This window comes from Dermacentor variabilis, unplaced genomic scaffold (assembly GCF_050947875.1).
Source record: "Dermacentor variabilis isolate Ectoservices unplaced genomic scaffold, ASM5094787v1 scaffold_12, whole genome shotgun sequence".
Lineage (NCBI taxonomy): Eukaryota > Metazoa > Arthropoda > Arachnida > Ixodida > Ixodidae > Dermacentor > Dermacentor variabilis.
In genome coordinates this window covers 1,020,978-1,048,283 of record NW_027460280.1, presented here as the reverse complement: position 1 = coordinate 1,048,283, position 27,306 = coordinate 1,020,978, and the positions used below count along the sequence as shown (strand labels likewise).

At 45.6% G+C, this 27,306-nt stretch overlaps 1 protein-coding gene across 3 annotated transcripts in view; it reads right to left on the bottom strand.

Annotated features, from left to right (window-relative positions):
* The window catches only part of LOC142566004 (N-acetylneuraminate (7)9-O-acetyltransferase), a 213,950-nt gene extending 186,802 nt beyond the window's left edge, over positions 1–27,148 (bottom strand). Inside the window, exons 1-4 of one of the 3 annotated variants that reach the window (XR_012824953.1) lie at positions 26,845–27,147; positions 26,653–26,749; positions 26,300–26,489; positions 15,094–15,413 (exon numbers count right to left, since the gene is read on the bottom strand). Coding sequence is in view for 2 of the 3 variants with exons in the window: in XM_075676685.1 (XP_075532800.1) it covers positions 15,094–15,413; positions 26,300–26,489; positions 26,653–26,749; positions 26,845–26,980 (743 nt within the window). In the remaining variant the exon portion in view is untranslated. Of the gene's footprint in view, positions 1–15,093; positions 15,414–26,299; positions 26,490–26,652; positions 26,750–26,844 lie in introns of all 3 variants that reach the window. The other 2 variants (XM_075676685.1, XM_075676684.1) reach the window with 2 other exon arrangements.
* Between the last annotated feature and the right edge of the window lie 158 nt (positions 27,149–27,306).

Genomic DNA, 27,306 nt, shown 5'->3' with positions numbered 1-27,306 from the left:
GGCAGTTCCTTGCTTAACTTGCACAAAACTGCTTATTTTGCACTTAAAATAGCAACATATTTAACGAATGGGTGGTCCTAATTTTTCTGGTAACCTATGGCTGTTGAAAATACTGAAAATGGTTGAAACTATTGCTCAGACAGAGGTGCACGTTGAACTGTAAGCACATAAAAAATAGTCTGTTCCTTGCACCCTGGTTGCTTGCATGGTTGGTGTATGCTGTTGACGGCTAGCCAGTGTCTGGTGCTGTCAGTGCTAATGCGGACTACAGGGAGGTGGCATAGCCAGGGAGGGGGGAGGGGCACATCAGGCATGTGCCCTCCCTTCTACCCCTTAAATTTATCTGCATCAGGGATGCCTGACAACACCCACCTGCACCACCCCCATCAAGTGCATGACCCTCACCTCGGAAAAAGGATTCCTCGATACAAGCACCGATTTCACACAACTTCCCTTCCTCTTATACACCTCTTGTCACTTATATCCTCTGGCAAAAGGCATGCGTGAAGCCTCTTCTCATGGTAAAACGACGTAATGTCCATTCTGTGTCAAAATAAAAAAAAAAAAAAGCTTTTCTAGTTTTTCGAAAACATGTTGCTACAACCAATGAGTGCCGCAAATGCAGAATGTCACGACATACCGTAGCCAAAGTGGTAATGCTAAAATTTACCGTATTCTCAAGCTCACTACAGACCCATCATTATCTCTAGGATGTAAACAATGCGAAGAAAATTTTGGAAGCATGAAGTGACTTTATGTTCACAACATCTGTAGAAAATAGTTGGCATTACACGTGTGAGCATATCATCGATTGCGGCTACGAACAATGGTTGTTAAACTTCGCTAATGTTCCTCGATGGCACCGCATGCCAGCGCACGAATGTCAGCATGTCTTGTAAGCGCGAGTTACTGACAACCAGCACTTGAGCCAGAAAGCATACTTTTATTCATTCATTCATTCATTCATTCAGTCATTCATTCATTCATATACCCTAAAGGCCCATTCGGGCATTACATAGGGGGAGGGGGGTCAGTTACAATTACAAACGTGTAAAAAAGAACGTTGGTAAGATACAGTGACATAATTATATACAGAAAGAATAACATATGCAAGTAAGCATTCAACACATAAATAATCACACATTTAGGCAAATCTTCAACTTGTTAACAAAACCATCATGGTTAATGGCAGATACAATGTCCCTCAGTAGTTTATTCCAATGATATATAGCCAAAAGTAATGGTGAACGACGATACAGATTAGCGCGAGCAAAAAAGGGTTGCACATTAAATGGGTGATCAAAACGCTGAAAAATACTATGAGCTGCATTGATGTAAGATTCGCGGAACAGGGATCTACTATGATAAAGCGTGTGAAAATGTGATAACAATGCTATTAGTCGGCGGTTTTCAAGAGAGGGCAATGAAAGTGATTCCTTGATATCTATAACACTGTAGTTTCGCGAGTATTTTTGTGATATATCTTGCTGCTTTATTTTGTATTGCTTCGAATTGATCGATCAGATAGGTTTCATGCAGATTCCAAATAATGGATGCGTACTCCACCTTTGAACGAACAAGCGTAGTGTATGCTAATAACTTAGTAGCAGAGTTCGCCAAGTATAAGTTATGTTTAATGAGGCCGAGTGTTTTGGATGCCTTACTGGTTATGGTATTAATGTGCTCGTTCCAAGATAAATCAGAGGATAAATTAACTCCTGAGATATAGACAGGGGATAGGCTGCACCTAATCGAAATGCCGTGAATCTGCGATAACTGGTGTTAAAGAGCGAACATCGATATCAGAAGTATTCAGACAAAATGCTACTGACTGTCATCTAGTCAATGCAACTGAGTCTAGGATTGTAGCATTTACAGAAACATGGCTGAATTTAGGCCGTTTTCTACCTTCCCAGATTTGGACATTTGCCGGAACGACCGTGAAGAGGTGGTGTTTTCCTGGCTACGCACCACAGCCTCGATCCAGTGTTGAGATCCATAGGCAAAAACTATTTTGCGTTATAGAGCTGGTTTAATGAGTCGTCTATCTGTGGGAGTGGGGAGACATCCTTCTTTGTGATTTTATTCAGCAGACGATAATAGATGTGAAAACGCAGAGTTCCATCCTTTTTCATTAAACACTAACTATAAACTATAAACACCACGGTGGCTCGGCACCGTCTTCGAAATTTCTCCCCAACTATCAGCTATACACGCTGCAGTGGTTCGGTGTTGTCTTTAAAATTTCTCCCCAACTATCAGCTATACACGCTGCAGTGGCTCGGTGCCATCTTCGAAATTTCTCCCCAACTATCGGCTATACACGCTGCGTTGGCTCGGTGCCATCTTCGAAATTTCTCCCCAACTATCGGCTATACACGCTGCGTTGGCTCGGTGCCATCTTCGAAATTTCTCCCCAACTATCAGCTATACATGGTGTGGTGGCTCGGCACCGTCTTCGAAATTTCTCCCCAACTATCAGCTATACACGCTGCAGTGGTTCGGTGTTGTCTTCAAAATTTCTCCCCAACTATCAGCTATACACGCTGCAGTGGCTCGGTGCCATCTTCGAAATTTCTCCCCAACTATCGGCTATACACGCTGCGTTGGCTCGGTGCCATCTTCGAAATTTCTCCCCAACTATCGGCTATACACGCTGCGTTGGCTCGGTGCCATCTTCGAAATTTCTCCCCAACTATCAGCTATACATGGTGTGGTGGCTCGGCACCGTCTTCGAAATTTCTCCCCAACTATCAGCTATACACGCTGCAGTGGTTCGGTGTTGTCTTCAAAATTTCTCCCCAACTATCAGCTATACACGCTGCAGTGGCTCGGTGCCATCTTCGAAATTTCTCCCCAACTATCGGCTATACGCGCTGCGTTGGCTCGGTGCCATCTTCGAAATTTCTCCCCAACTATCAGCTATACATGGTGTGGTGGCTCGGCACCGTCTTCGAAATTTCTCCCCAACTATCAGTTATACATGCTGCAGTGGCTCGGTGCCATCTTCGAAATTTCTCCCCAACTATCAGCTATGCATGCCGTGGTCTTTTTTTTGTTTGTTTGTCTTGCCACCCTTGGTGTCAGCAACGGCAGTGTAGTCGGAACATGATTCGCTTGTAATTGGAGTCTTGCAGGGGCTTTCGAGTTACCCATGTCTCAGATGCGATTGGATAAACCACGTGCTTCTTGAGCAAGCAGCGGAACGCGCAGCTGCTTTTGGCTGCTGCATGCGATGGTGCAGTGATCCCCTCCAACAGCCGCGCTGCATGTCCCCTGGCAAGGCAGTTTGCTTGCTTCGTTGCTGCCTGTATGCGTGTGTTCCACTCCCCTCTTTGTTGGCTTCATGATCGCTTGCCGCATTTTCTCTCGTCTTCACCATTTTTACTATCTCTCATGCCTTCTACTTGAATAGTTTCATGCTTCGCACATCAGTTTAGAGTGCGCTTACCAGAAGCGTTGGGCCGATGTCTTCCGCGTGGGCCCCCCTGAACGCAAGTCACTGTATTTCACATTACTTTGTCATAATGGTTCAGCACCAGCTCTTTATGGCCTCCCCAAGGTTCACAAGCCCGGCGTCCCCATGCGTCCAATTGTAGATTTTACGCGCTCCCCCCTCCACTAATATCAGGATTATTTTTACATTGTGTCATTTTGCCCCTTGTCAGACAACGTGCCACTCACATCTGCAACTCCTATGGCTTGATGGACAAAGTCCGTCACGTCATACAGGATAAAAACGACATTTTGGTCTCTTTTGACATGAAATCGCTTTTCACTAGTGTGCCAACGGAACCGGCCGTGGATGTATGCAAGACCGCTCTGGAGTCGGATGCAACTCTACCCGAAAGATTGCCTGTCCGGACCTGGCTCGGCTGCTGCAGTTCTGCTTGTCAAAGACATGCTTTACGTTCCAAAGAGTTTCTACAAACAGGTCCACGGAACGGCTATGGGAGCTTCTATATAGGTAACCGCCACTAATTTCACAATGGAAGCACTTGAAAATTGAGCGCTCTCTTCGTTTAGCCCTGCTTCGAAGGCATTTTTTCGCTACGTGGACGACTGTTTTTGCATCATTCACAAAGAGCAGTTCAGTCGTTCACTTCGCACCTGAACAGCATGGAAGCAGCGATCCAGTTCACGGTGGAAGAGGGGGTTGACGGCAAACTCCCGTTCCTTGATTTGCTGATTAAAAGAAAGGGGTCTACTTTGTCGTTCGGAGTTTTCAGAAAGCCAACTCACACAGGATGCTACTTGCATTGCGGTTCTATGCAACCTGATTCTCATAAAAGGGCAGTGGTTTGCACACTTCTACGACGCGTGGAGAAAATCTGCACAAGACAGGAAGACTACGCAGCCGACGTAAGTGCGGTACGGCGGGAACTATCAGCCTGTGGTTACCAGCGTTCTTTCTTGAATGCTGTTGAACAACAAATGGCACATCCACAGTTAACCTATGCTGCCTCTGGTCAAAAGCGCGCCGGAATACCATATATCCCGTCCACATGTGAAGCTCTAAGCCGTGTTCTGCGTTCTCACAATGTTCAAGTGGCACACATTCCAAACCAGAAACTACGACAATCGCTCATCAATGTTAAGGACAAATTACTAAAAGAGAAATTCCCAGGTGTTGTCTGCATTGTCCCATGCTCGGATTGTGACTACATGTATATTGGCGAAACTGGCAACTTTAAGAGGCCTTTTAAACAGCACAATTATGACGTGAGAAAAGAAAATGTGAAATCCACTGCTTTGGCTGAGCATGCCACTTCAAGCAGCCACATAATGGACTGGGGGAAGGCATGTGTCCTTGCCAGGGAAAAAGGGCTATCTCGACGCCTGTATCTTGATTCAGACTACGTCACACACATTGAACAGAAGCAATGGCAATCTGTGGTCAGTGTATGCGCACTGCCTGCATCACATGTTCCAAGACTATTTCAACAAGCTGCTCAAACACAGGTGTTTATTTTACCCGTGAACAAGGCTCCAATGTTAGAGCCAAAACGTCTCCTTTTCTCTTAAATTTTACTTTGGTCGGCAAAGTGACCTGGGTTTTTGTCTACCTTTTCACCATGTTCCATCCCTACCAGACGGGCTTCCGTCAAACACTAAACTTCAGTTTAGAAGCCTACCACATTAGAAAATTTGGTAGCAAGTGCTTTAGCACCCCTTCCCTTGATCTTTTGATGCTGAATTTGATCTTCTGGATGCGGCTGTCGGGGGTTCAGATTGCAAAGAAAAAGAAGAAAAAGAATTGTTTGCATTTTGTTGCACTTGGTTGGCCGTATTGCGCTTGCGTTGTTGGCATGCTATCACCCTGGATATGTTTTTCCCCTTCCCTTGCTTCACTCTGGCATGGCAAGGTGGCAAGGTGTGCTATCCTAGCCAATAAAACCAGATGTTAGTCAGCACTTAGGTGTACGTGTCCCCCTTCTTGTGGTTGCCTGTTTGCACTGTACTCATATGTATCAAGTTTCATGTACCCTGTGCGATTGTTGCATGGTCAGACACAATACATGGAATGAAGCTACATGCGTTCGGTCAGTGGTTCGGTGCGTGGAAGCATTACTTCAAGCTGGCTCAGGAGGCCACCAACAACAATTACGTCAGCCCTTTGGGCAACGTAGCTTTTGTTCTATTAGTACACGATAACAATAACACGCAGTATGATTCTGGCATTAGAGTTTTATCCCCGTTTCAGCATCTCCGCAAACTTGTTACCGTTTGCAGGGTAACCGGAGAGGCGTACAGCAGGAGCAATGCTGGTAGCGATGACTGATGACGCAGTGTCTAACCAAAGAGCATGTGAAACTGATACTGCAACTTACATATTCTATCTAACTGCTGGTGTAAAGTGTTGGTAGCAACATAATCATTAATGTACCGTACTTTTTAATAAGACCCTTCGATAATAACACTAACTGCACAAAAATCTATTGTTCGAATGCATTGTATTTAGACAAATCGTCGCAAGATGTCACCACCAGCTTTCCTACCGATGCTGTCCACAGCATCGAAAATCTGGTAATCCGTAAATGTTAGGAAGTTCGCACATACGATTTGTGTGCGCTCATGCGTACGCTTTGTGTGTAGTCAGTGTAAGACACACAATACATGTAAACCGTTCCAAAAAGTCTTCCAGATGGTAAGACAAGCCAATGACGTCACACGTCACCGAAATGAGTCTCCTAAACTCGTGACGTAAAATTGTTTACAAATAGGACCTACACTGGTGGAATACATCAACAGGTGCAGCACTTTCCTATTCGGCGCTCGCACGAACTTCAAAATTGAACTAAATTGTGTTCTACGCTGCATTTGCTATTGGTGGGCTTGGTGGCTGTGCCACGATACTGTCATCCAACACGCTGATTTTTGCCATGCAGGTGTTTGCTCCCCTCGTCACCAAGATGCTTTTCTTTGCCCTGCTGCGTGCATCTTCGAACTCCATGGCTCTCACCGAGCCACTCCGTTCGGAGCGCTATGGTGGCCCTTCTCGCCAAACGCTTGCTTCAGGGTACTTGCCAGTGCCGCCACCAGAGCTGCTGACCATCGACTTAACCTGGCCCGCACCACTGTCATCGACTACAACTGGCGTGCCTACTCCTATAAAGCTGCGACAACCGCGCACGGCACCCTGTGGGCTTGGTGGCTGTGCCACGATACTGTCATGCAACCCGCTGATTTTTCCCATGCAGGTGTTTGCTCCCCTTGTCACCAAGATGCTCTTCTTTGCCCTGCTGCATGCATCTTCATACTCCATGGCTCTCGCTGAGCCATTCCGTTCGGAGCGCTATGGTGGCCCTTCTCGCCAACCGCTTGCTTCCATGTACTTGCCAGAGCTGCTAACCATCGACTTAACCTGGCCCGCACCACTGTGATCTAAAGCCCCTCAATTTTTCAAAAGTAGCGCCATTCTTAGATCTTTCCGCCCCCCCGCTCACCCTGGCGTGTCCGCCTCCACGCCTCCCGTCGCCCCAGCCTCCTCCACTCCTCCATTGGCCAATCTGTGTCACGTGGAAGCAGGCACCGCACTTTTGTATATTTTTTCTTCCCAGCGTGGAACAGGCGCCACACTTTAGTATATTTTTTCTTTCCAGCGCGCGCCGACTTCCACTGTTGGGCCTGCACGTGAAAGTACGGCAGGCGGACTGACGGAGTGCATTAGCGTAATAGAATGTGTAGGGCCAAGAAAGTTGCGATGCCGTGCTGCTGCGCCTTTGGTTGCCGCAACAGACTCAGCGAGGGCAAAAAGCTTTTTGCTTCGCCATCCGGCGGGCGCAACGCAAAACGGAATGTGGATTCACAGGATCGGGTGGGCTGACTTCGAGGAAGTGGCAAAGAACGCACGGCTTTGTGAAGTAAGGGCCACGGCTACTCACAACCTCTTCTTTTGAGCCTAGTTCACGCCTTCCGCTTCGAAAAAGTGTGTGTTCATGCTCTGCGTGGTTTTTAGCACGTTGGTTGACTTTTTTTTCGAATGTGCTCTATTTGTTTCATGTATTTTCGTCTTGCGGTGAAATGCACGCATCTGCAGCTGGCCTGTGACATAAAAGCGACTTTATTCGGGGTGTGTTTTGAGCTCCACCAGAAGTTGGCACATTCTCGACGCTTTTTCAAGGCTCACTATGACTTACGATGCAGTCTTTTAGCTTCGATGTACGCCCGCATGTATTGATTTGGTTTGTGGTGATTTACGTTTTTAACGTTCCAAAACGACCAAAGCTAGGATGGAGGTCGTAGTGGATGGCTCCAGATAACATTATCTAGCTCGCCTGGGGAGGCTTAACGTGCACTTTGATCGTAGAGTCGTACGTGGGCCGGTAAATTCCTCGTTGGCTTTTCATAATACTCGCGCTGGTGCGCTAGCACTGCTTTAGAAGTTGGCGCCTCGGCGCGATTGTATTACTTCAATAAATTTTATTTACTAGTTGTAACAACTTGTCATTATTTCATATTATTGACGGCGCCTCCAGGGCACCATAGCGCTAACGGGAACACCAAAGCTAGGACCAGGGCTGGATGGGGCTCGCCGAAGCCTGTGCATGCCAAAGGGGTATAAGATCGCGGACAGCCAATTTTGTATGTGAACACTCCCTGCGCCGCATGCTTTATTGTAATGTCACGGGCTCTTCAGAGGCCTCCGTTAGCCATTACATGTGCCCTCCTGGAGCAGTACTTGTAAAAAAAAAAACAATATATCGTCGCGATTACTAAAGCACCCGCAATGAAAAAAACTGCCCTGTTGCCAGGCATTGCTGACCGCACACAGCCGGAATCTCTCACGCGCCGGCCGAACAAAAGTATCCTGCAGGTACGCAAATGAACCTACGAAACCACGTACACATACTTTCACGCTGTCAACACCTGAAACTTTGGTAATCACGCGCGTTTGAATACACCATGAGCTTGCATCGTGTTTCAGCAACACGAACTCTCAACGTCACGTGCTTTATGCCTTAAATACGCCTTGAATAATGGTCCTTTTCTCTATTTCTTCCGCAATTCCAACACGAAATTTTAAAGGCCAGTTGCCGACTGACGAAGAAAGATCTCGATTGAAAAAACTGCTCTGCAGGGCTCGAACGAACTTTTCTGCGGATTTCCTCCCGTAGCGTGTTAGCCGTCGTCTGCTACGGCAGGCCCAGCATCGGGGGCGTCACCGTCGAGGACGCACCGAGCGGAGGAGGAGGGAAGTGGATGGCGCTACTTTGGGAGATTGAGGGGCTTTACTGTGATAGACTACAAATGGCGTGCCTACTCCTATAAAGCTGCGACAACCGTGCATGGCACCCTGTGGGCTCGGTGGTCACGATACTGTCATCCAACCCGCTGATTGCCAAGTAGGTGTTTGCTCCCCTCGTCACCAAGATGCTCTTTTTTGCCCTCCTGCGTGCATTTTCGTACTCCATGGCTCTCACCGAGCCATTCCGTTTGGAGCGCTATGGTGGCCCTTCTTGCCAAACGCTTGCTTCAATGTGCTTGCCAGTGCCGCCACCAGAGCTGCTGACCATCGACTTAACCTGGCCCGCCCCACTGTCATCAACTACAACTGGCGTGCCTACACCTATAAAGCTGCGACAACCGCGCACGGCACCCTGCGGGCTCGGTGGCTGTGCCACGATACTGTCATCCAACCCGCTGATTTTTGCCATGCAGGTCAGTCAAGCGTACTGCCTTTTTAGTAAAAAATTTAGCAACTATTGTCTTCTGCAGCTGCCAAGCCCCCGGTGTTGCTTTTCTATGGAAGCCTGCCTAGATGACGCCAAGAATCGTTCATGCCATAACAACTTATATTTTTATAATCTTAAGGACATGAATCCATTAGAAGCATATGCCAAATCCGAAGTAGTAGTTCTCCGCCACTGCTGTGAAACTCTCAAATTAACAATCGAATCAAAAGAAACTGAGCATGCTCCCCATCTTGGATGCCACTCAACCGGGCACTTTCGCCCGATAATAGTGGAATTTGCCTTCTTCAAAACCAAAGAGTTAATCCTTTTTAATGGCACTACGCTAAAGGGAACTAATTATAGCATTGGGGAGGACTTTTCATGCTCTGTGCGTGCTGCGTGCAAACCGCTTGTTGCATTCACTCAAGCAAATCAACAGCACTTTAACTGCGATACAAAACATAATGGCAACAAGCAGTGCAGAAACAAGGGACTTTATGTGTATTTAAATTTTAACCTCACCCAATTGTTCACAGAACCGACACACGTCGCACGTGACTCTTCAAACGTTCTGGACTTGATACTAACTAATCATCCAGAAAGTTTATCATCTCTTACATATCTCCGCGAAATTAGCAATCATAAAGTCTTGCATGCCCACCTTCACCTTTATACCGGAACAATGCCAAACTTGCCTCAAAATTATTCGCTTAAATGACAGAGGTAATTATGAAGCCATCAATAATCAACTGCAGGCTTCTTTCTCCAAATTTTGAAGCAGGCTTTCATGACCCATCTGCTCAAGATAAATGGCTAACCTTCAAAACTAAAATGACAGAACTAGTGATCGAATTTACTGTATTTACTCGCATAATGATCACACCTTTTTTCAGAAAAATTGACGCAAAATCAGGGGTGCGATCATTACGGAAGTTAAATTTCCCACGAAAAGAAAAAAAAAATTTTTTTATCCCGCGTTTGCTGCGGGACACCAAAACAAAAATGGCGGCCGGCAGAGCAAGCCGAACGCGCCGAATGCGATTTTTTTCTTCTTCTCGTGAGCATATTATGTGCATTGAAACAGTTTCTTCCGTATCAGTAATCAATAATATCGTTAATATCGGCAAGTGTGCGGCAATAACGTAGCCATGTCCACTTTAAGGGGAGAGAAACAGATGGGCGCGCTTAGCTGCCAGTGACATAGAAACACATGGCCAGCATGCTGCAGAAACTGCGGCATCTGTCTTCACTACTATCCTAATACGGCACGTTTCCACTAAGGGTTGTTGGGGTTCCACTCTGTGTGCGGCTAGGGCTGAAGGCGAGCTCTGGATCTAGCCCCACGCAGTCGCTTTGTGTTACTCCCCAACCCGTAGCGCGGGAATCGTGGCTACGTCGGGTTCGAAAGAATAAGGCAACCAGCGGCGTCAACTGTAAGAATGTTTATTGCTACCGGCAATAAAGAACACTGGCAGAGGGACGTCCTCTCTGGAATAATAATAAATAGGCTGGCCTCGTTGCCCGGGATAGTCAGGCAACGGGGTCACTCACGGGTTGCGGCAGGTACTCCAGTCCGGCAGGTTAGAGGTCCGGCCTCAGAGAGAGAGGGTCTCCCCCGGTCGCGCTGTTTTGTACCTTTTTACCTGGGCGAGGGGAATGTCCTCCTCGCCCGTCAGGTACCTGCCCGCAAGTCGGGGAGGAAGGGCGCGCGCGCGTCGCGAGAGCGAGGGAGAATCAGGATAGTGCGCCTCTCCCCTGTCTATGCCGGCTCTCGACGCGACGGCGCGGGGGAAGATGGGCGCGTGTGCTCCCCACAGGGTGGGTGAATATCTGAGCTGTGTTACAAGCGTCGGCGTATGAATAGGGTACACTTTTAACGTATCAGTGTAAATGTGGCTACTATCGTTGCCGATCGCGATTTGCTGCGTGCCCACAAGTGCAGATGAGAAGAATCGAAAGGCGCCTTTTTTGTTGTTGCTGTTGACCACAACCATTATAAAGCCTACACATAATAAAGGTAAGTTCGGTTGCTACTTTTTTTTAGTCATGGAAGTGCGGAAAGTGATGAAAGTAATGAAATGAGGCACCTACTTAAGAATGTGTGGTGCGTGCAGCCCGCTTGGTTTGTCTTGAAGAGTAGTTTGCGTAGCATTCCACAGATGGTAAGCGCGATCATCATTCGCTAGACTTGGCACACGACATATTGCTGCAGCAAGTTCGGGGTGCGATCATTATACGGGAAATTTAAAAAATCGAATTTTGACGACAAAATTCAGGGGTGCAATCATTATGCGAGTGTGATCATTATGCGAGTAAATACGGTATTCCCACTATAACATTTCGTGCCAACCATAATAACCCATGGTTCTCCAAGACTTTCATAAACTCTTGAAAACACCCTTATTCTGCGCAGCAAAATTCAACCCAAGCGTATACGCACGGAACAAGTATTATGCGGCTGAGGATACGTATCTGCAATCCGTTTGGAGCATTAAACAGACATTTTTTGGAACAGAATTGCCGAGGATATTTACCAACAATCCGCAAAAATTCTGGCAAATACTAAACCCTCAACAGACACGCACTATCACTCTAACTAATGCACTTGGACATGTGGTCAGTGACGTTGAATGCGCGAACATATTTAACACCGCATTCTCATCCGTTTTCACTAAAGAATTTGACATACCACTACCTGTCGTAACTGCTTATCCAATGCCACCAATGCCATGAATTACATTTTCTACACATGGAATCGCCTGTATTATCGAAAACATTAAGCCGTCATCCTCGTCGGGTACTGACAAAATCACTTCCAAGCTCTTAAAAAATACTCGGCACGTCTCCGCGGCATACTTATTGCTACTGTTTGAGCAATCACTGCACACAGGTAACATACCCAGTGACTGGCAAGTGGGAAAGGTCATTCTGGTCTTCAAATCAGGTAACAAAGAGTAACCTCTTAGTTACAGTCCCTTTTTCTAACTAGTGTGCCATGCAAAATCATGGAGCATGTCAGTTATTCTCACATACTGAATTTTCTTGATTCGAACCATTTTCTTTATCTCTCTCAGCACAGGTTTCATAAGGGATTGTCCTGCGAAACACAATTGGCCATTTTCATTCATCATCCGCATATCAATCTTGATTTCTAATGTTCAAACTAACGTAATCGCTCTGGACTACGCTAAGGATTTTGACAAAGTGTCTCACAAACGCTTATTGCTTAAATTTTCCCTAGTTAAATTTACACCCTAATGTATAACAATGGATAAAATAATTTTTAGCAAACTGCTCTCAGTTCGTCTATGTTAATAACCAAGTTTCTAATCGCCTTCCGGTAACATCAGGCGTCCCTCACGTATTTGTGCTTGGTCCCCTTCTATTTTTTATATATATATAAACGACTTAGCCACACATGTTTCCTGTAACATCAGCATGTTGGCCGATGACTGCATTGTGTACCGCAGTTACTAAACACATCCGATCAGCTAGCTCTCCAAAACGACCTAACCTGTTTACAAGACGTCGTTTTATTCCTTCTGTTTACAAGACTGGTACAGCCAATGGCTCATGGAACTTGAACCTGCTAAATGCAAACATGTGTCATTTCACAGCAAACGCAACCCCCTTTTCTTCCCTTAATCTCTGGCATCGTAGTATAATTAACCAGTTCTTACAAATACCTGGGCATAACCTTGTGCGAAGACCTAACCTGGAATGCACATGTCACAAACATCCTATCATCAGCTAACAGAACCCTTGGTTTTTTTAAAATGGCACCTGCACCACGCACCACCAAATGTAAAACTTCGCATAGACGTCCCTGGTACGAACGAAACTAGAATATGCATGCCCTATCTGGAGCCGTAACCAAATCTATTTGATAACTTCGCTAGAATCGCTACAGAATCGCGTCACTAGATTAATTAATTCATGCTATTCATACAATACCAGCATGTCATCTTTAAAAGTGATATCCGGTCTCACAAATCTTGCTTGTCATCAAATCGCCAGAGTATGTTTGCTCCAACACTTTTTTTTCAGCTCACTTCATATTCCGCCCTACATCAGCCCTCCGGCATGCATTTCACTCCACATTGGTCATCCCCTGCAAGTTGCCCATCCACGTACTCGTACTACAATGTTTGCTGTATCATTCCTTCCTCGCTTAGCCACAGACTGGAATGGCCTTCCACACGACATCCCTGCAACCACTTGTCCATCTACATTTTCTGATTGTATAACTGCCATATTTAACAAATAATTTTTTTTTTTTATTCAATTACTTATACCTGTACCCACCCCTTATGTAACACCCCCATATTGGGGGTCTTTAAGGTAATAAAGTGAACATACATGATACGCCGATAAGCTCGTAGCTATGTAATGTAAGGGTGATTTTGAGTTGGAATTTTTGTGTCATACCCGACCCACCCATGTGAACAAAAGTGATAATTTGAGTGGGTTGCCTTTTGTGCATTCCCTGTGGAAAAGCGTTTTCAGCAATCATAAAAACATGCAAGTAGTACATGCACATTCCCTGTGGCAAGCCGTACACTGTTCCAGCACATTTTAGGAGTGAGTGCACAGTCATACCTTACAGATTATGTTCGAATATTTTTCCTCAGCACACGGCGCAAAACCACGACTGTGTTTTGGTCTGGCCAAGTAATCACGCCATCAACTGCGGTGCTTTTCTTGCGATTTTAATTGGTTTTGCTGTCATCTTCGAGGTTAAAATTACTTCAGCACACTTAGAGAGAGTGCTTATGGGCAAGATATTTTCGTACAGTACAGCACAAGAGTTGTAGAAGCTAAAACACTATCATGAAAAACACTGGCAGCTGGGAGCCGCCTCTCACTTCAATGCACCTCCAAAGCTCAAGATTACACAACCTCCGGTACTAAATGCATGGGAAGACAGCGCACATGATGCCACGCCATCTCGGCATGCCCACTCTTTGCCAACGTGGCAGATTACCTCTCAAAGCACTGGCTGCATATGCACAGCCACGGGCAGGAAAGAAGTCATGCCAACCTGTCAGCGCTCATGTGCGCTCACACTGAAAAAAGTTTGTCGACTGCACTGAGGGAGTGGTATATTCCCTTTCACCTCAGTGCGGCAGAAAGTACATCGGACAGACTGGACGATGTTTGAACGAAAGATAAAAAGAGCATGATTATAACGTTTCAAAAGCAGTCGCCGGACACCTTGGGATACATTGTAGAGATTGCGGATGTCGGCCATTCTTTAAGAATCGTAAGATTGTGAGCAAAGATGGCAGCCAAACAACGCGAGAGATAATCGAAGCCACTGAGATTGCGCGTTTGGGAAGTATGTGCGTGAGCACGCCCTCAGTCTCCCTTAGTAGAAAGGAAATAGATTTCCTCACGCGCCAATCTGAAATTTTGTTCTTGTTCCCTTTTTTTTGTGATGACAAGTGCAGCAAAAAACGATCACCTGACAAAGCCGGCTTGGCATTGGTAGATGACCACGTTTGTCAAAACATTTATTTTTGTCGCTACCGCCCCCCCCCCCCCCGAGTATCTTCCTGTATTTATTCTATCGAAAAGGGAATAAAACGATAGTTGCAAGTAGCGCTCTGTGGTGTGTGTTTCTCTTCTGTGTGTCTTGTCAAAATGTTGCGCAATCCAACCTCTAATATGCTATACCAACACGCCCAGTCGTCAACCTTGGCTAAACACACTTGGTTATAATCAGGTTTTAATACATGATCTTCTATGGACAAGAAGTTATAAAAAGTGCACAAGCATCGCCGTGACAGACACTGCAGCTGATTGGGTCACCAGTTCCAATTATACAGTGACGGCCAATTTCAGGACTGAAAAAGTTATGGGCCGTAAAAATGTATCAAATTAGCTGGAGTTAAATTAACGAAAGCCTACTGCTTACAGTGCGTGCACAGCTGCCTGGTTGTATGCATCAATGAGCTCATTGGAGATGGCCCGGCGGCTGGGGCTCAGCCGGTCCGCCTGCACAGGGTCTTGCAGCATCCAAAGGACGCGGGAGCCATTGGCCAGCCGGTCAAAGAGTGGCACCAGCCGGCTCACATTGGCCGCATACTCGGCCAGCATAGCCCGGCTGCCATTGCTCTGCTTGATGGCCCAAGTGCCACTGCCCAGCACAATGAGGGCAGGCCGCTGTGCACGCTGCAGCCAGCGTGCACCCGCTGAACGTAGTGAGCCATCCATCAGTGGACGCCAGAGGAATTCCTGCAAACACCCCACCGACATCTGGAATCTATTCGTCGATCAGTGAACAAAAATGGTTGACACAACGTGTCTCCTATGCGCACTATAGGAGGGCACAATCAACTGCAGATTATTGCCATCCCCAACAGAGCTAGTCATACTATATTTTACTCAGTCAAACTAGTCAAGATTATTTGGCATATAATGAATTTAGAGAAAAGCTTCCAATGAGAAAATTGTTCGATGAATTGTCTGATTAAGCATTACTTGCAAAAATCATTTTCTTCTAGAGAAATTCAGCAAAACATGAAAAAGACCCTTGTGGAAGCCTGCCCACCACAAATGCAGTGCTCTCAAATCTGCCACGCATAAATGAATCGCATACTGGGAGCAGAAACACTTACACTGCCCAAAGGTCATTACTGACCTACAACTCTTTCAGTGAAATGTTGAAAAGCACTGTTTGTTCACTTTTGAAACTACTCAAGCAGAGTGTCTAGCAAATTTCTTCTTCCCCAACTTTTTCCCTCATTTTCACAGTGAAAATTCTTTGATTGAACAACAAAACACAATTGATTTTTTAACATGATTTTTTGCACCATGTCAGCGAAATCAAGCAATTAAGAGGAAACAAGATTTGGGGGGGGGGGGGGGGGGAGATGTGCAGCTTACACCAGCAGCAAAAAAAGGAGTGAGGGGCTCTACACTTCAGCAAGAGATATGTGAAAGTACTCCCCCTTGGTGCATCTGACTTGTCCTGGTCGCTGTTATGAGTACTGAATAAGTGACCACCAATTGAGGAGCTTTTTTTTTTTTTTTCATATTGAGCCAAACAGACAGTCTGAAGAAACAGGCAAAAGTTTGATGTAAGCCTATCACCTATCCCAACAATGATACATTCATGTCTCGTTAATATGGAGCCCCTTATTATCGACACCCCGAAATATAGACAACACTGTCAGTGACTGGTCAGTTGCCATGCATTTCTGCTCCATTAATAGAGACACTCGCAGTCCAGACTATGAACAGCCTTTCCAGGGACAAAACTGAAAAATGTATGCGTTTTTCTCTTGTTATGGACACTGCTTCAAAACTTGATGGAAGCAGCGCATGGCTGGGGACAAAAAGAAAAGAGAGTCAGGAAGACCAGGAAGAATGGTGATTATACAAGGCCCTTCCCACCCCCACTTGGCTCCCTTGGCCCAGCTTTTCACCTTTGTTGTGTTGATCTGAAAGGCAAGGTTGGACGATTTCTAGTTACTAGAAGGCGTAATAAAAAACAATGGTAGGCGTGAAACATAAACCAGCTTCCTCAACAAAAAAAGCTAGTGAAGGTACGGCTAGAAAAGCTGAGCAGGGCACGGTACACGTATGTGCCGATAACAGAAAACCTGGCATGTAAAGGTTGAACACCTTTTGGTGAAAAAAGTTGATGGCAGGTGTCAGGGCAACAAGAGGGGCATGCTAAACATTGCGCTTCGAGTAGCTGATGGTGTGTTGTGCTTCCTGGACACCAAAGTAGGGTCATCAGTGCAAACTCTCATTTTTTGACTGAATCAAGGATAGTCGCATTTTCCTTACACTAATAACTTCACTCTCTATTGACGGCACCTATAAATACCTAGAGAAAATGCTTATTTTCTATCCAAATGTGCAAAACACATCGAGAAGAAGCATAATCAATGAAAAGATTGTGCAATTTTTTTTAGCAGTAGGGGGAAAACCCCAGATAGAAAACTATAAGTAGGCTTCATCCCAAGCCACCTACGGCTTTGTTTGGAATAGACAGCTCTCACTCTATGTGAATCATGAGTGTGCATTTCATTTGCTTTACATCCCATGTATGGCACCACTGCAGCCGGATATCTTGCAGCAGTGGTGGCCATGCTTTCAAAAGAAAGCGGGTTGTGTGCCAAACTTCTTCCACATCCTACATTTATGCTCTAAGCCAACAAATTATGCTTGCTGCCTGCCATTCAGTGTTGGCTGAAAATATATAGCTAGAAACTTCTTACTCAATGGCGAAACTCAGGAATAAAAAAAATGTTTTTCTGCTATGTTGCTTGTAGGCAACACTCGTCAATAAAGGGCCACTTCTTTTTTTATCTTGATTCGTTATTATGGACAACACACATTATGAATGATTTTCCTGGGAAATTGAAGCGTTCATATCAACAAGACAAACTGTACAAGTAACACAAGCTACCACATGGTCAGTAGGGAAAAATTATGTTCATATTTTAACAATAAATCAGGCTCCAAGATTGGATTTAGCTTTTATAGTTACAAAATAGCACTTCTGGCTCATTTTCTTTTTAATATCTTTCTTCCAAGCTACCTCGATGTCATACACATCGAAAAAAAAAAAACATTAATGAAGTCCCTTGCCTTTAAGTTTTGCAGTAAAATGGGAAAACTTTTAGCAGTAACCAACACAATCTACTTGACGCTTTATGGATGACCGTTCCCTACAGGCAACACAATGAATTTTTTATTGCTCAGTTTAGGTACCAAGTACGGAGTTTTGAGCTAAATATCTTCCGTCAACACTGAATGACAGGCGGAAAGTGTCAAAGCCAACCTTTCACAGATGTATTTCTGATAAGTCTGCACTTAGAAACATTTTGCTTATTTGTGCACTTGCGCAGCACCTGTCCACATCGTTTTGCATTTTTTCTTGTCCTGTTTATTTGCATGACACAAACTTAGTCCATGAATCACTATTTCGCCCATCACAAATCACATGTTGGCCCAGGCAGGGACAAGCGCCCGCCTGGGCCGCTGTACCTTGGAAGCCATCTGCGACGGGGACAGAGTATGCCTACGCACTATGTTTTCACGGCTTAGTTCACACTGGTGTGAGACACGGCACGTAGGTCAATTAGCTAGCTCCCTGCTGCCTCCGCTCTTCCTACTCCAGCATTTTGACAGGAGTTTCCGCGTTCATAGAGTGAGATGTGTTCATGTTTGCTTGTGCGCGTGATACCATGCTTGTTAATTTAATTAGTAAGTGAATGTTTACAAGTTTATACAGCCGATAAAACTACTATCCTTACTTGGTTTAGCTATCAACTAATTTGCGTCCACAATTGGTGGTTCAGATTTCGGGCAAAACTGCAACTTTTCTTGTTCGAAATGCATTTTTTCTTACAGTGAGCTCTTTGTAAACTGGCTCATTTTGTTTTGACGGCTATGTTTGCAGCATATCGTTGCTGTGCGGACCACCCACATAGGCAAAAATACGAGTTAGTTTCAGTTTCTGGATTTGGCTTGTATTGAAAAAAATATGACATGAATATGAAAAAAATTCATGACCGCGGTAGTTGGAGAAGTATGGGAGAGGCCTTTGCCCTGCAGTGGGCGTAACCAGGCTGATGAAGAAAAAAATACGCCTCAATTGCAGTGCATGCCACATAATTCTGCTCTGGTACACAGAGAATGTGAATACACGTAAAATTTCATCTACTGTGCACTCTTTACTTGTCCGCAGACAGTGCTTCCATATCTATCAGGCGTTTCAGCAGAGCCTTCGTGTCACTTTGGCATTCCGTCTATTAGTTTCTTCATGGGCATCTTTGTCATGCTCATTATGACTCTCATCTTTGAACGTATCAGCTGTATTGAAGGCAATGGCCACGGTGCTGGTGAAAGAGACAACCGGAGGTTGCCTCTTGTCTTACCTGCTTCGTCATAGCTCCTATTGATTTGTTTCAGTCTGATACTGCAAAGCTGCCCTAAGTCCTTCTAGGCGAACACCCACATTGTATTTGGTGCAGCAATAAAATTTTGGAACGAGCACACAATTTCTTTCTTTATTTATTTAGCTATTGAGAGTGGAGCAGTCTTGCTCTTTTGTCCCATTAAATAACAGTAAATCTATCGACATGCCAGGCATTCAAATAACTCCAGTTAAATATGTTATTGACATAACTCCACACTGATGGGTACATATTTTCAATATATGCCTCACAAGAGTATTTCCATATAAGATGCAATGTGTCAAAGTTGTAATATTTAAGAAAGGTGACAAACTGCTTTTGCAATTACCACCCATTTCTATCCTGCCTGTTTGTTCAGAAGAGCTTGAGAAAGTTATACTTAAAGGAGCCCTGAACCACTTTTTACAGAAGTGGAGAAATACATTTGAAGATAAAAGAGGCTATTTCAGAAACACCTTGGCGCAAAAGGTACTTCTAAGCATTCAGCAGAAGTGGACTTATTGGCAATCAAACACACCCTTCGCAGCGCTTCCGCTTCTTCTTCAATACCTTGCACTGCGTAAGTTATGACAGAGCGGGGCGTGTCTACAACGCTCTGCCTACTGAATTTCACCTTGGTGTGCAGTTCAAATTTGATTTTGGTTGTTAACGTAGACGCCACTGCTTCCGATTTTGGCGCCTACGACACGCCAAATGTAAGCCAAACACGGCTGTACTCGGCGAGCCACGGTGCGCTTAGCCAGTGGAGTCATCATGGCACCCCTTGGCGGCCGCAGTATCCACGCTACGCAGCAGACCGCAGCTACATGCAACTGTGGTGCGTGTGCGCAGCGTTTGCTTTGTGCACGGCAGGGCTTGAGCACGTGCTCGCACTCATATGCACCAGTCTGACCGTGTTATGTGGTGCAGAACGGCTTTGGACCTTCACCAGCTTGACCGACGGATAGTAGCCACATCCAACTTGGGCATTTTGAAGCACTATCCATAAGTCTGCCAAGGCTTCTAACCAGGAGCAGCCAGGAATGTGGTCCGACCTTAAGTTTCACATAATTCGAGGGTAGTTGAGCGTCCAAAACTAGTCGAAATTAGCGAGACCCAACGGCTACAAGACCGATAAGCAGGGTGGCCAAAGTTTCATTTCTACGCGGGCAGCCATGGCCGAGCGTGAGCACACGAGAGTCAGCTTCTTCCGGAAGTACTTAATATAGAAATTCTAAAGCAGACTTTCACTTACTTCAGCCTGTTTATTAAACTTCGTCAATAAATATACCCAGTAACAGAAGGAAGAAGCACACCAATCTAAACACCCTTGTTGATTGACGTCAGCTATTGGCCAATAGCAGCCGCATAAGGGAATCCACTATATTACGAAATAAAGCCTCAAGAAAAAGAGTTAGGAGCAGGCTTCTGTTGAAAAGAGCGTTTTAGAGAAAGTTGACTTCTCGCTCTACTTGCGAGCTCCACATGCCACGCACGATTGCGAAACCTGGCCGAGATGTTCACAGCAGCGTATGCCATCCCAGGATTACGCCTTTTCGCCAAGCCCAAGGGGTGGTTCAGGACCCCTTTACAAGACCACCGACTGCAAACTTTGTGTTCTGTTTTCCTTTTACGTTTTGACTAGTTGATTTGTGTCTAAAAATTATACAGATCCCACGCACTGTGGGAATCAATGTAAGCGAAGCTTTCTATGGTGGTTGCTTTGACGATAATTAGCGGTGATGTTGACGGTGAAAGCTTAATTTCTTCAAACATTTAGTTTAACACGAGAGTGGCGAGTTGATGTTAAACATTATCTTGCAGGCACCACTGCTGTTTGTCTGCATAGTACACAGAACACAAAGGGAGAGGTGTTTGCTTGAGGCACTGTTGTGAGCCATATTTCATAACCTCTGAGAGGGTTGAGCATTGTCATAACCTCACATGGCACATCGCATCTTGGCAGAAGTATTAAACTTGAATTGGATCATGGGGCTGTACATGCCAAAACCAGAATCAGATTATGAGGCACGCCATAGCAGTGGACTCCGGATTAATTTTGACATCGTGACGCAGTTTAACATGTCCCAAAATTTAAGCGCACGTGCGTTTTCTGTTTTGCCCCCGTCGAAATGCAGCTGCTGCGGTCGGGATCAAGTCCGCGACCTCTAGCAATGCCATAGCTGCAAAACGAGCGCAGTGGGCACAGAAGTGTTGATTTGACGGTCGACCACTTCCGTACTGTTGCCTGGACTTTGCGGTGTGTTTTAATTAATGCGGCTCTGCTTCTGCAGCATTGCGTAATTTGTCCACTTGACATGTTTGCATGGTGCTATTTCTAAACTGCAGCAATGTACTGTACAGTACCTTGAAGTTAAGCTTATCCAGTTTCCCCGCAACCGCTGTCATGTAGTAGTAGTGTTTCTTTGCCTTTTCACGTGTCCTCCCCCCCTTGTCTCTCCTTCCTCTCTACAGTTCTATCTATGTCCCCTCTGGACTCGCACATTAGTAGAAAGGGAAGGGCTGCAGTTTCTGCAATGCTTTTTAAGGTTGTCACAGATAATTATAGCTGTCAATAGGCGAATGTGGCTATGCCCAGGGAGCTTTCCTCTCCCCCGCAATTCTGTCATGTATACACACGCTCTGGTGTGTATACGGTGTGCCAGACATGAGCAGCCACAGCAGCCTCAGAAGCCACAGGAGCAGCAGCAGGGGAAAGTCGAAGGAAGGGGCAAAGAAAGCTTCGCTTTAATAATAACAGAATGAAACCATAAATTATTTCATGTGATGAGCAGATAATGATAACATGGTGAATTATGATCAGCTCCGGCCACTTCAAAGCAAGCGCCAAGAACCATAGCTAGCCAAGTGCCGCACAGCAGCAGTCACAACTGACCATGTATTGGCCCAGTAATCTTGAGAATATTCATCCTACTCTAGACGCCATTATTATGACATTATTAGCGAAGTTCACTGACCTTGCAGCGCACTTGCAAACTCACACTGCGTGATTCCCGAATAGGTTGGCACATTCAATAAGGAGTACACTGACTCAATCTCGCTCCACACTAAGGCGTTATTGAGTGATGAAATATGCGAGTGTGAACGGGAGCAAATGTCGGTTGGCGATTTTCATTGGACGTGAGATGATGCGAGCACGAGTGGGAACAGATGTGAATACCGATGAGTGCACAAGCACAAGCCTGTGAAAATATTGGCGATTATCAGCTTATTATTGCAAGCACAATTATACGGACATTCCAGACGCATTTTTGCCATCGCATCGGTGTAATATTTAAATAAATTATGGGGTTTTACGTGCCAAAACCACTTTCTGATTATGAGGCATGCAATAGTAGAAGACTCCGGAAAGTTCGACCACCTGGGGTTCTTTAACATGCACCTAAATCAAAGTACATGGGTGTTTTCACATCGGTGTCACTGTGAGGTTCCGTATAAAGTCCAAGGGCAATAAAGTCGTTGCCACACGCTGTGAGTGGAAGCGTGCGAGCAGCGAACACGGTCGCGAGCGAGGAAGGTGGGCCGGAAGCGCACCTTCCCCTGTTGTGTGCGAGGCACAGGGGTGAAGCGAGGGAGTTAGGGTGTTTTTTGGCGGCTGCTGCTTACGGCCGTGCGGGTGCTGCATCTTGAAAGCGATCTGCAATGTGGCCAAAGTGCGCGCCTGCACGGGCCTCATCTTCAAAGCGATCTCCGATGTTTGCAGAGTGCGCATTGTGCCAGTAGCTTCGTATGCGCTGTGCTTTCGACATTTCATCTGCAGTGAAGCGAGAGATGCACGAAGGTCAATTCGCTCGTTGCTGCTTCCGCGATTCCTCACTATAGCATTTTGACAGTGAGTTTCCGCGCTCATCGAGCGAAATGTGTTCATGTTTACCCGCGCGTGCACGACACTGTGCTTGTTAATTTAGTTAAAACACATTGGTGGGCTAGTTGGTTTGAATCCCCGATGGAATGTGTAAACACGACTGAACGAGGACGTAGAAGGAAACAGACAGACAGAGACAGCGCTGCCTCTGTTTCTTTCTATGTCCTTGTTCAGTTGCACTTTCACATTCTGTCATTGATAATTTAGTTAGTAAGCGAATGTTTACAAGTCTATAGGGCTGATAAAACTACTATCCTTAATTCGTATAGCTACCTACTAATTTGCTACCACAATCAGTGCTTCACCTGTCAGGCGAAACTGACTTATTCTGCAAACCTAAGACCTGATGTAATTCAAACATTGAACCAATTTCCTGAGGTGATTCCTTTGAAGGAACTGAGCTCCACCGAGATAGTCAATGCTCTTTTGTCCATGTTTGCACAAATCGGTTTTCCTGCAGAGGTTCTGGCTGACCAGGGGATGGTATTTACAAGTGCCTGAACCACAATATTCCTAAAAAGGTGATACACGGCTGCGTGTATCGTCCACAGTCAAACAGCATTGAGAAGATGCACTCGGTGCTTAAGAAAGTGTTACATACATTGGGCCATGAACAGTAAGCAGACTGGGAGGACTGTTTACCCACAATTCTGTTCACGTTGAGAATGGCCGCACACAAAGCAACGGGGTCCACTCCCGCACCCTGCAGTAGTTTTCATTTATTGCCCGTCTTCATTCATGGAAGCAGTGAAATTTAGTTATTGAAATTGCAGACAGACACATTCCTTTAAACAGCTAAACTTCGATATAGTAAACTTGAATGTTGCCCACTCACGTTTGCTGGATGTATGAGCCAAGAAGTGGTAAACCACTTTTGCCTTTCAACTCGGCCCATTCGACGTTAGTTCAGAACCTTTGCTTCGCCAATGTCCTCAAGAGGTCCTACCCCAATACAATGCATCGCAGCTTCGCACAACAGGTGAGGCGTCTGGTAGACAATGGCTACCCAAACCACTTGCTTTCTGCCATGGCCGAGAAGTTGCTAAAGATCGTCAAATGAGGAGACAACCCTGAAAAGCACGATAGCTCAGTAAAGAGTGGGGGCAGTCATTCTACTCTACAACACAACTAACACAGGCTGAAAAAGATTGGTCAGCATGCCAGCGTGTGGACAGTTTTTTTTCAGCACCTGAGAAACTGCAAAAACTGTGCAATCAAGTTGACGCGCCTTGCACTAACATTTCATTGTGTTCTGTCAAGCACAAGTCACGCTTCGGCCCCTGTGCAGTAGACGTCACTTACTTGATCCAACTAACGTGTGGAAAAAGGTATGTTGGGCAGATCAGCAGATGTCTCAGCGACAGGCTCAGTGAGTACCGAAATAGTGTGCATAATGCAGTGCAGGGCCCTCATGGCATTCACTGCCACGATTGTGGCTGCATCCCCCTTCTGTGCATAGTATTCGCAAGGCACAGGTTCCAGCTGACAAGTGAAATAATAGAAGCAGAAGGAATTTGCAAGATTGGTGACCACTGCATAAGCATCCCTTCTATCGCACTATCATGACTAGAGCGTCATTACCTGGCTACGCAATCGTGGGCACGTGCTATGGTCATTTTTACTCCATCTCTGTTACCACTAGTTTCATTTTGCCATATGCCAGTGTACATATTCTGCTCCTCTCAAAAATAAAGATCAGTTCGAAGTCAGAGTTCTTTCTCTTCTGTACTATGTACTACTTTCTCCTAAAGCCATTTATTTATATGAATACTTGCAAAGCCCGAGGGCATTACAAAACTGTGCAATACTGTGTTTTCCACAAGGCGTTATGCAATACACCACCACAATGAACTTCTTAATGTAATGAAGCATTTCACTTTTTGACTTTATGTCAATAGACATGAACTTATAAAATAAGGTTGTAACCTGAAGTTATGACCTAAACTGAGCATGAATTATATAACGAAGTTAGAAACCTCCCTAAAATGAAACGTGTTTATCCATGTTTTCAATATAACTAAATTTCACTGCAGCCACAAGGGATGAGTGAGGCAAAAAACAAACTATTGCAGGCACCAGTGGTCAAATGGATTAATTACAGGCAGTTCTTCGTGGACTTTCAAATCACATGCCACACAAGAGAGAACAGCCACCAAAGCTGAGCTGGATCTTCTCCAGCAGAACCGAATTAAGTTCCAGGGCAAACTGGTGGGTTAGTTGGTTATACATGTCTATTTGAACACAGCGCACAATAAATCGACAGGGACTGAGAGAGTAAAGATACCACAAAGCGAGGGCATGGCCATACGATGGAATTTAGCTCGTCATGGCCATAAGCTGACAAGTGCAGTGTCGATCAGAGGTACTCAGGGGCACACATAACAGCACATCTCATTGCACTCTAGGCAGCATAGTCAAGTGTGTGCCTTGCCTCAGCACCTGATTTAGTTTCTGTTGTCACCTTGACACACATGAGTAGCGGTAGAGGCAGCAGTACTTAACATCTCTTGCTTGAGTATTGACACAACCGCACAGCACAAAAGACGAGGACAGACAAAAGGACACAACACAGGCGCTGTGTCTTCTTCTGTCATCTTTTGCGCTGTGCAGTCATGTCGACATTGAATCACCGACTCGCCTAAGCTTCAACATTCATCTTGCTTGAGCTTGCAAGTGTTGAGTAATAGGCCCAAATTCCCAGCAAAAGGAGTTGGAATGGATGCTTGTTACCACGAATAAGTGTTTTTGGTGAGTGCACTGCTCCTGCAACAAGTTATGGAAATAAGTAGACCAATTTTTCAAAGCTGCTCGCACGTACCTGCAGCAGCACTGCTGCCAACTTTATAAACTACGTGGGTGTTCTGTGCCAACTTATAAAGCTTCTATTGAACCAATGCATAATGGTAACCAGAATTTTCCACGTTTTGGCAACTAACAGCTACAGTGTTACGGCTGAGGTGGCTGTTCTTATTTTAAAAAAGAATGTTAGGGCACATAGAGCAGTTTTCACTAATAGCAGCCTAGTATGCACGGTGGACACAACACAGGCGCTGTGTCGTGTCCTTTCTTCTGTCCTTGTCTTTTTGCACTGTGCAGTCATGTCGATATTGAATCACCAACTCACCCAAGCTTCCACTTTATCACGTTATAGTTAAGATACTTGTTGCTCTTTAGAATGCGAATGATTGACGTCTATCACAAAAATGGTTCCCTGAGAAAGGAAGTGGCCCGTTTATGAAAGTCATTTAATGTTCATTAATTGTTTACACTTTTTAAAAGCCCGTCTGTGGATATTGTGTAACAAACTCTGGGGCTCAACTGACCACTGTGAGGTGTAGGTCCTTCTCCTCATAACGCAAGTCCCGGTGTGCCTGCTGGGGAGCTGAGACGGGTGACGGCTGCACCTGTTGCACAAAGGCCCAGTAGAGCTGGCGGATGCGCGAGTCGCCCACAAACACAATGTGGTTCTTGCCCCCCCAGTAGGCGATGTAGCGCAGGCACATGCGGGATTCCCTGAAAGTACAGCAACAAACAGAGCTGCACTAGAGCCGAACAATGCACGACCATTGTGAGGCGCTGACATCAGTGTGCCCTTAAAGGGCTGTTGAAAATGCATAATTAAATTACGACACACCGCCAGCTGCTCCACTATCAGTTCCTAGAGTGAAATTCTTACGCATTGGTGTAGGTGTGCAACATACACCCGTACGGTTGCCACACATGATAGCCTTGAAATCGTCCATCGCTCAGCAGCCACTTGCACGTGTCAATTCCTGCCAAGAGAAAAAAATATTGGATTCATGACAAAAAGCACTTAAACGTGCATTCTAGACAGGCGTGCACGAACGCGCGAGAATGCCATCCATACCGTACGTCAAGTGAATAACGCCGTGGTATACGACGAAACCAACCACGACAAAGCAGGCAACTAGTTTGCAATTTTTGGCATTGATGCGGTGAATGAATTCAGAACTGGTGGTGACGTGCCGGCCGTCCTCGACCATATCGAGAACACACGCTGTATAAATTCAGGCTGCCAGAGCAGCGCTCACGCAACTCACAATCACGCGCATAGCACACTCCGCACCATAGCATGCGACATATTCAGCCGTAGCTCCACGGCTCCACAGAATAGCTGAGGACGTCGATACTAGAGAAGCTGACATTGGCACTATTTCGACGGGAAAGCATGATTTGGACCAATGCCTTCTTTACTAGATGCCAGCCGCGTTGTCCGTAAACTCGGTTCCTGGCCCTCTCCCTTTACTCTCCTCCGCGAAAAGGCAACGAGCGCCGCTTGTGGCGAACGTCTGCAACCTAGATCACGTGC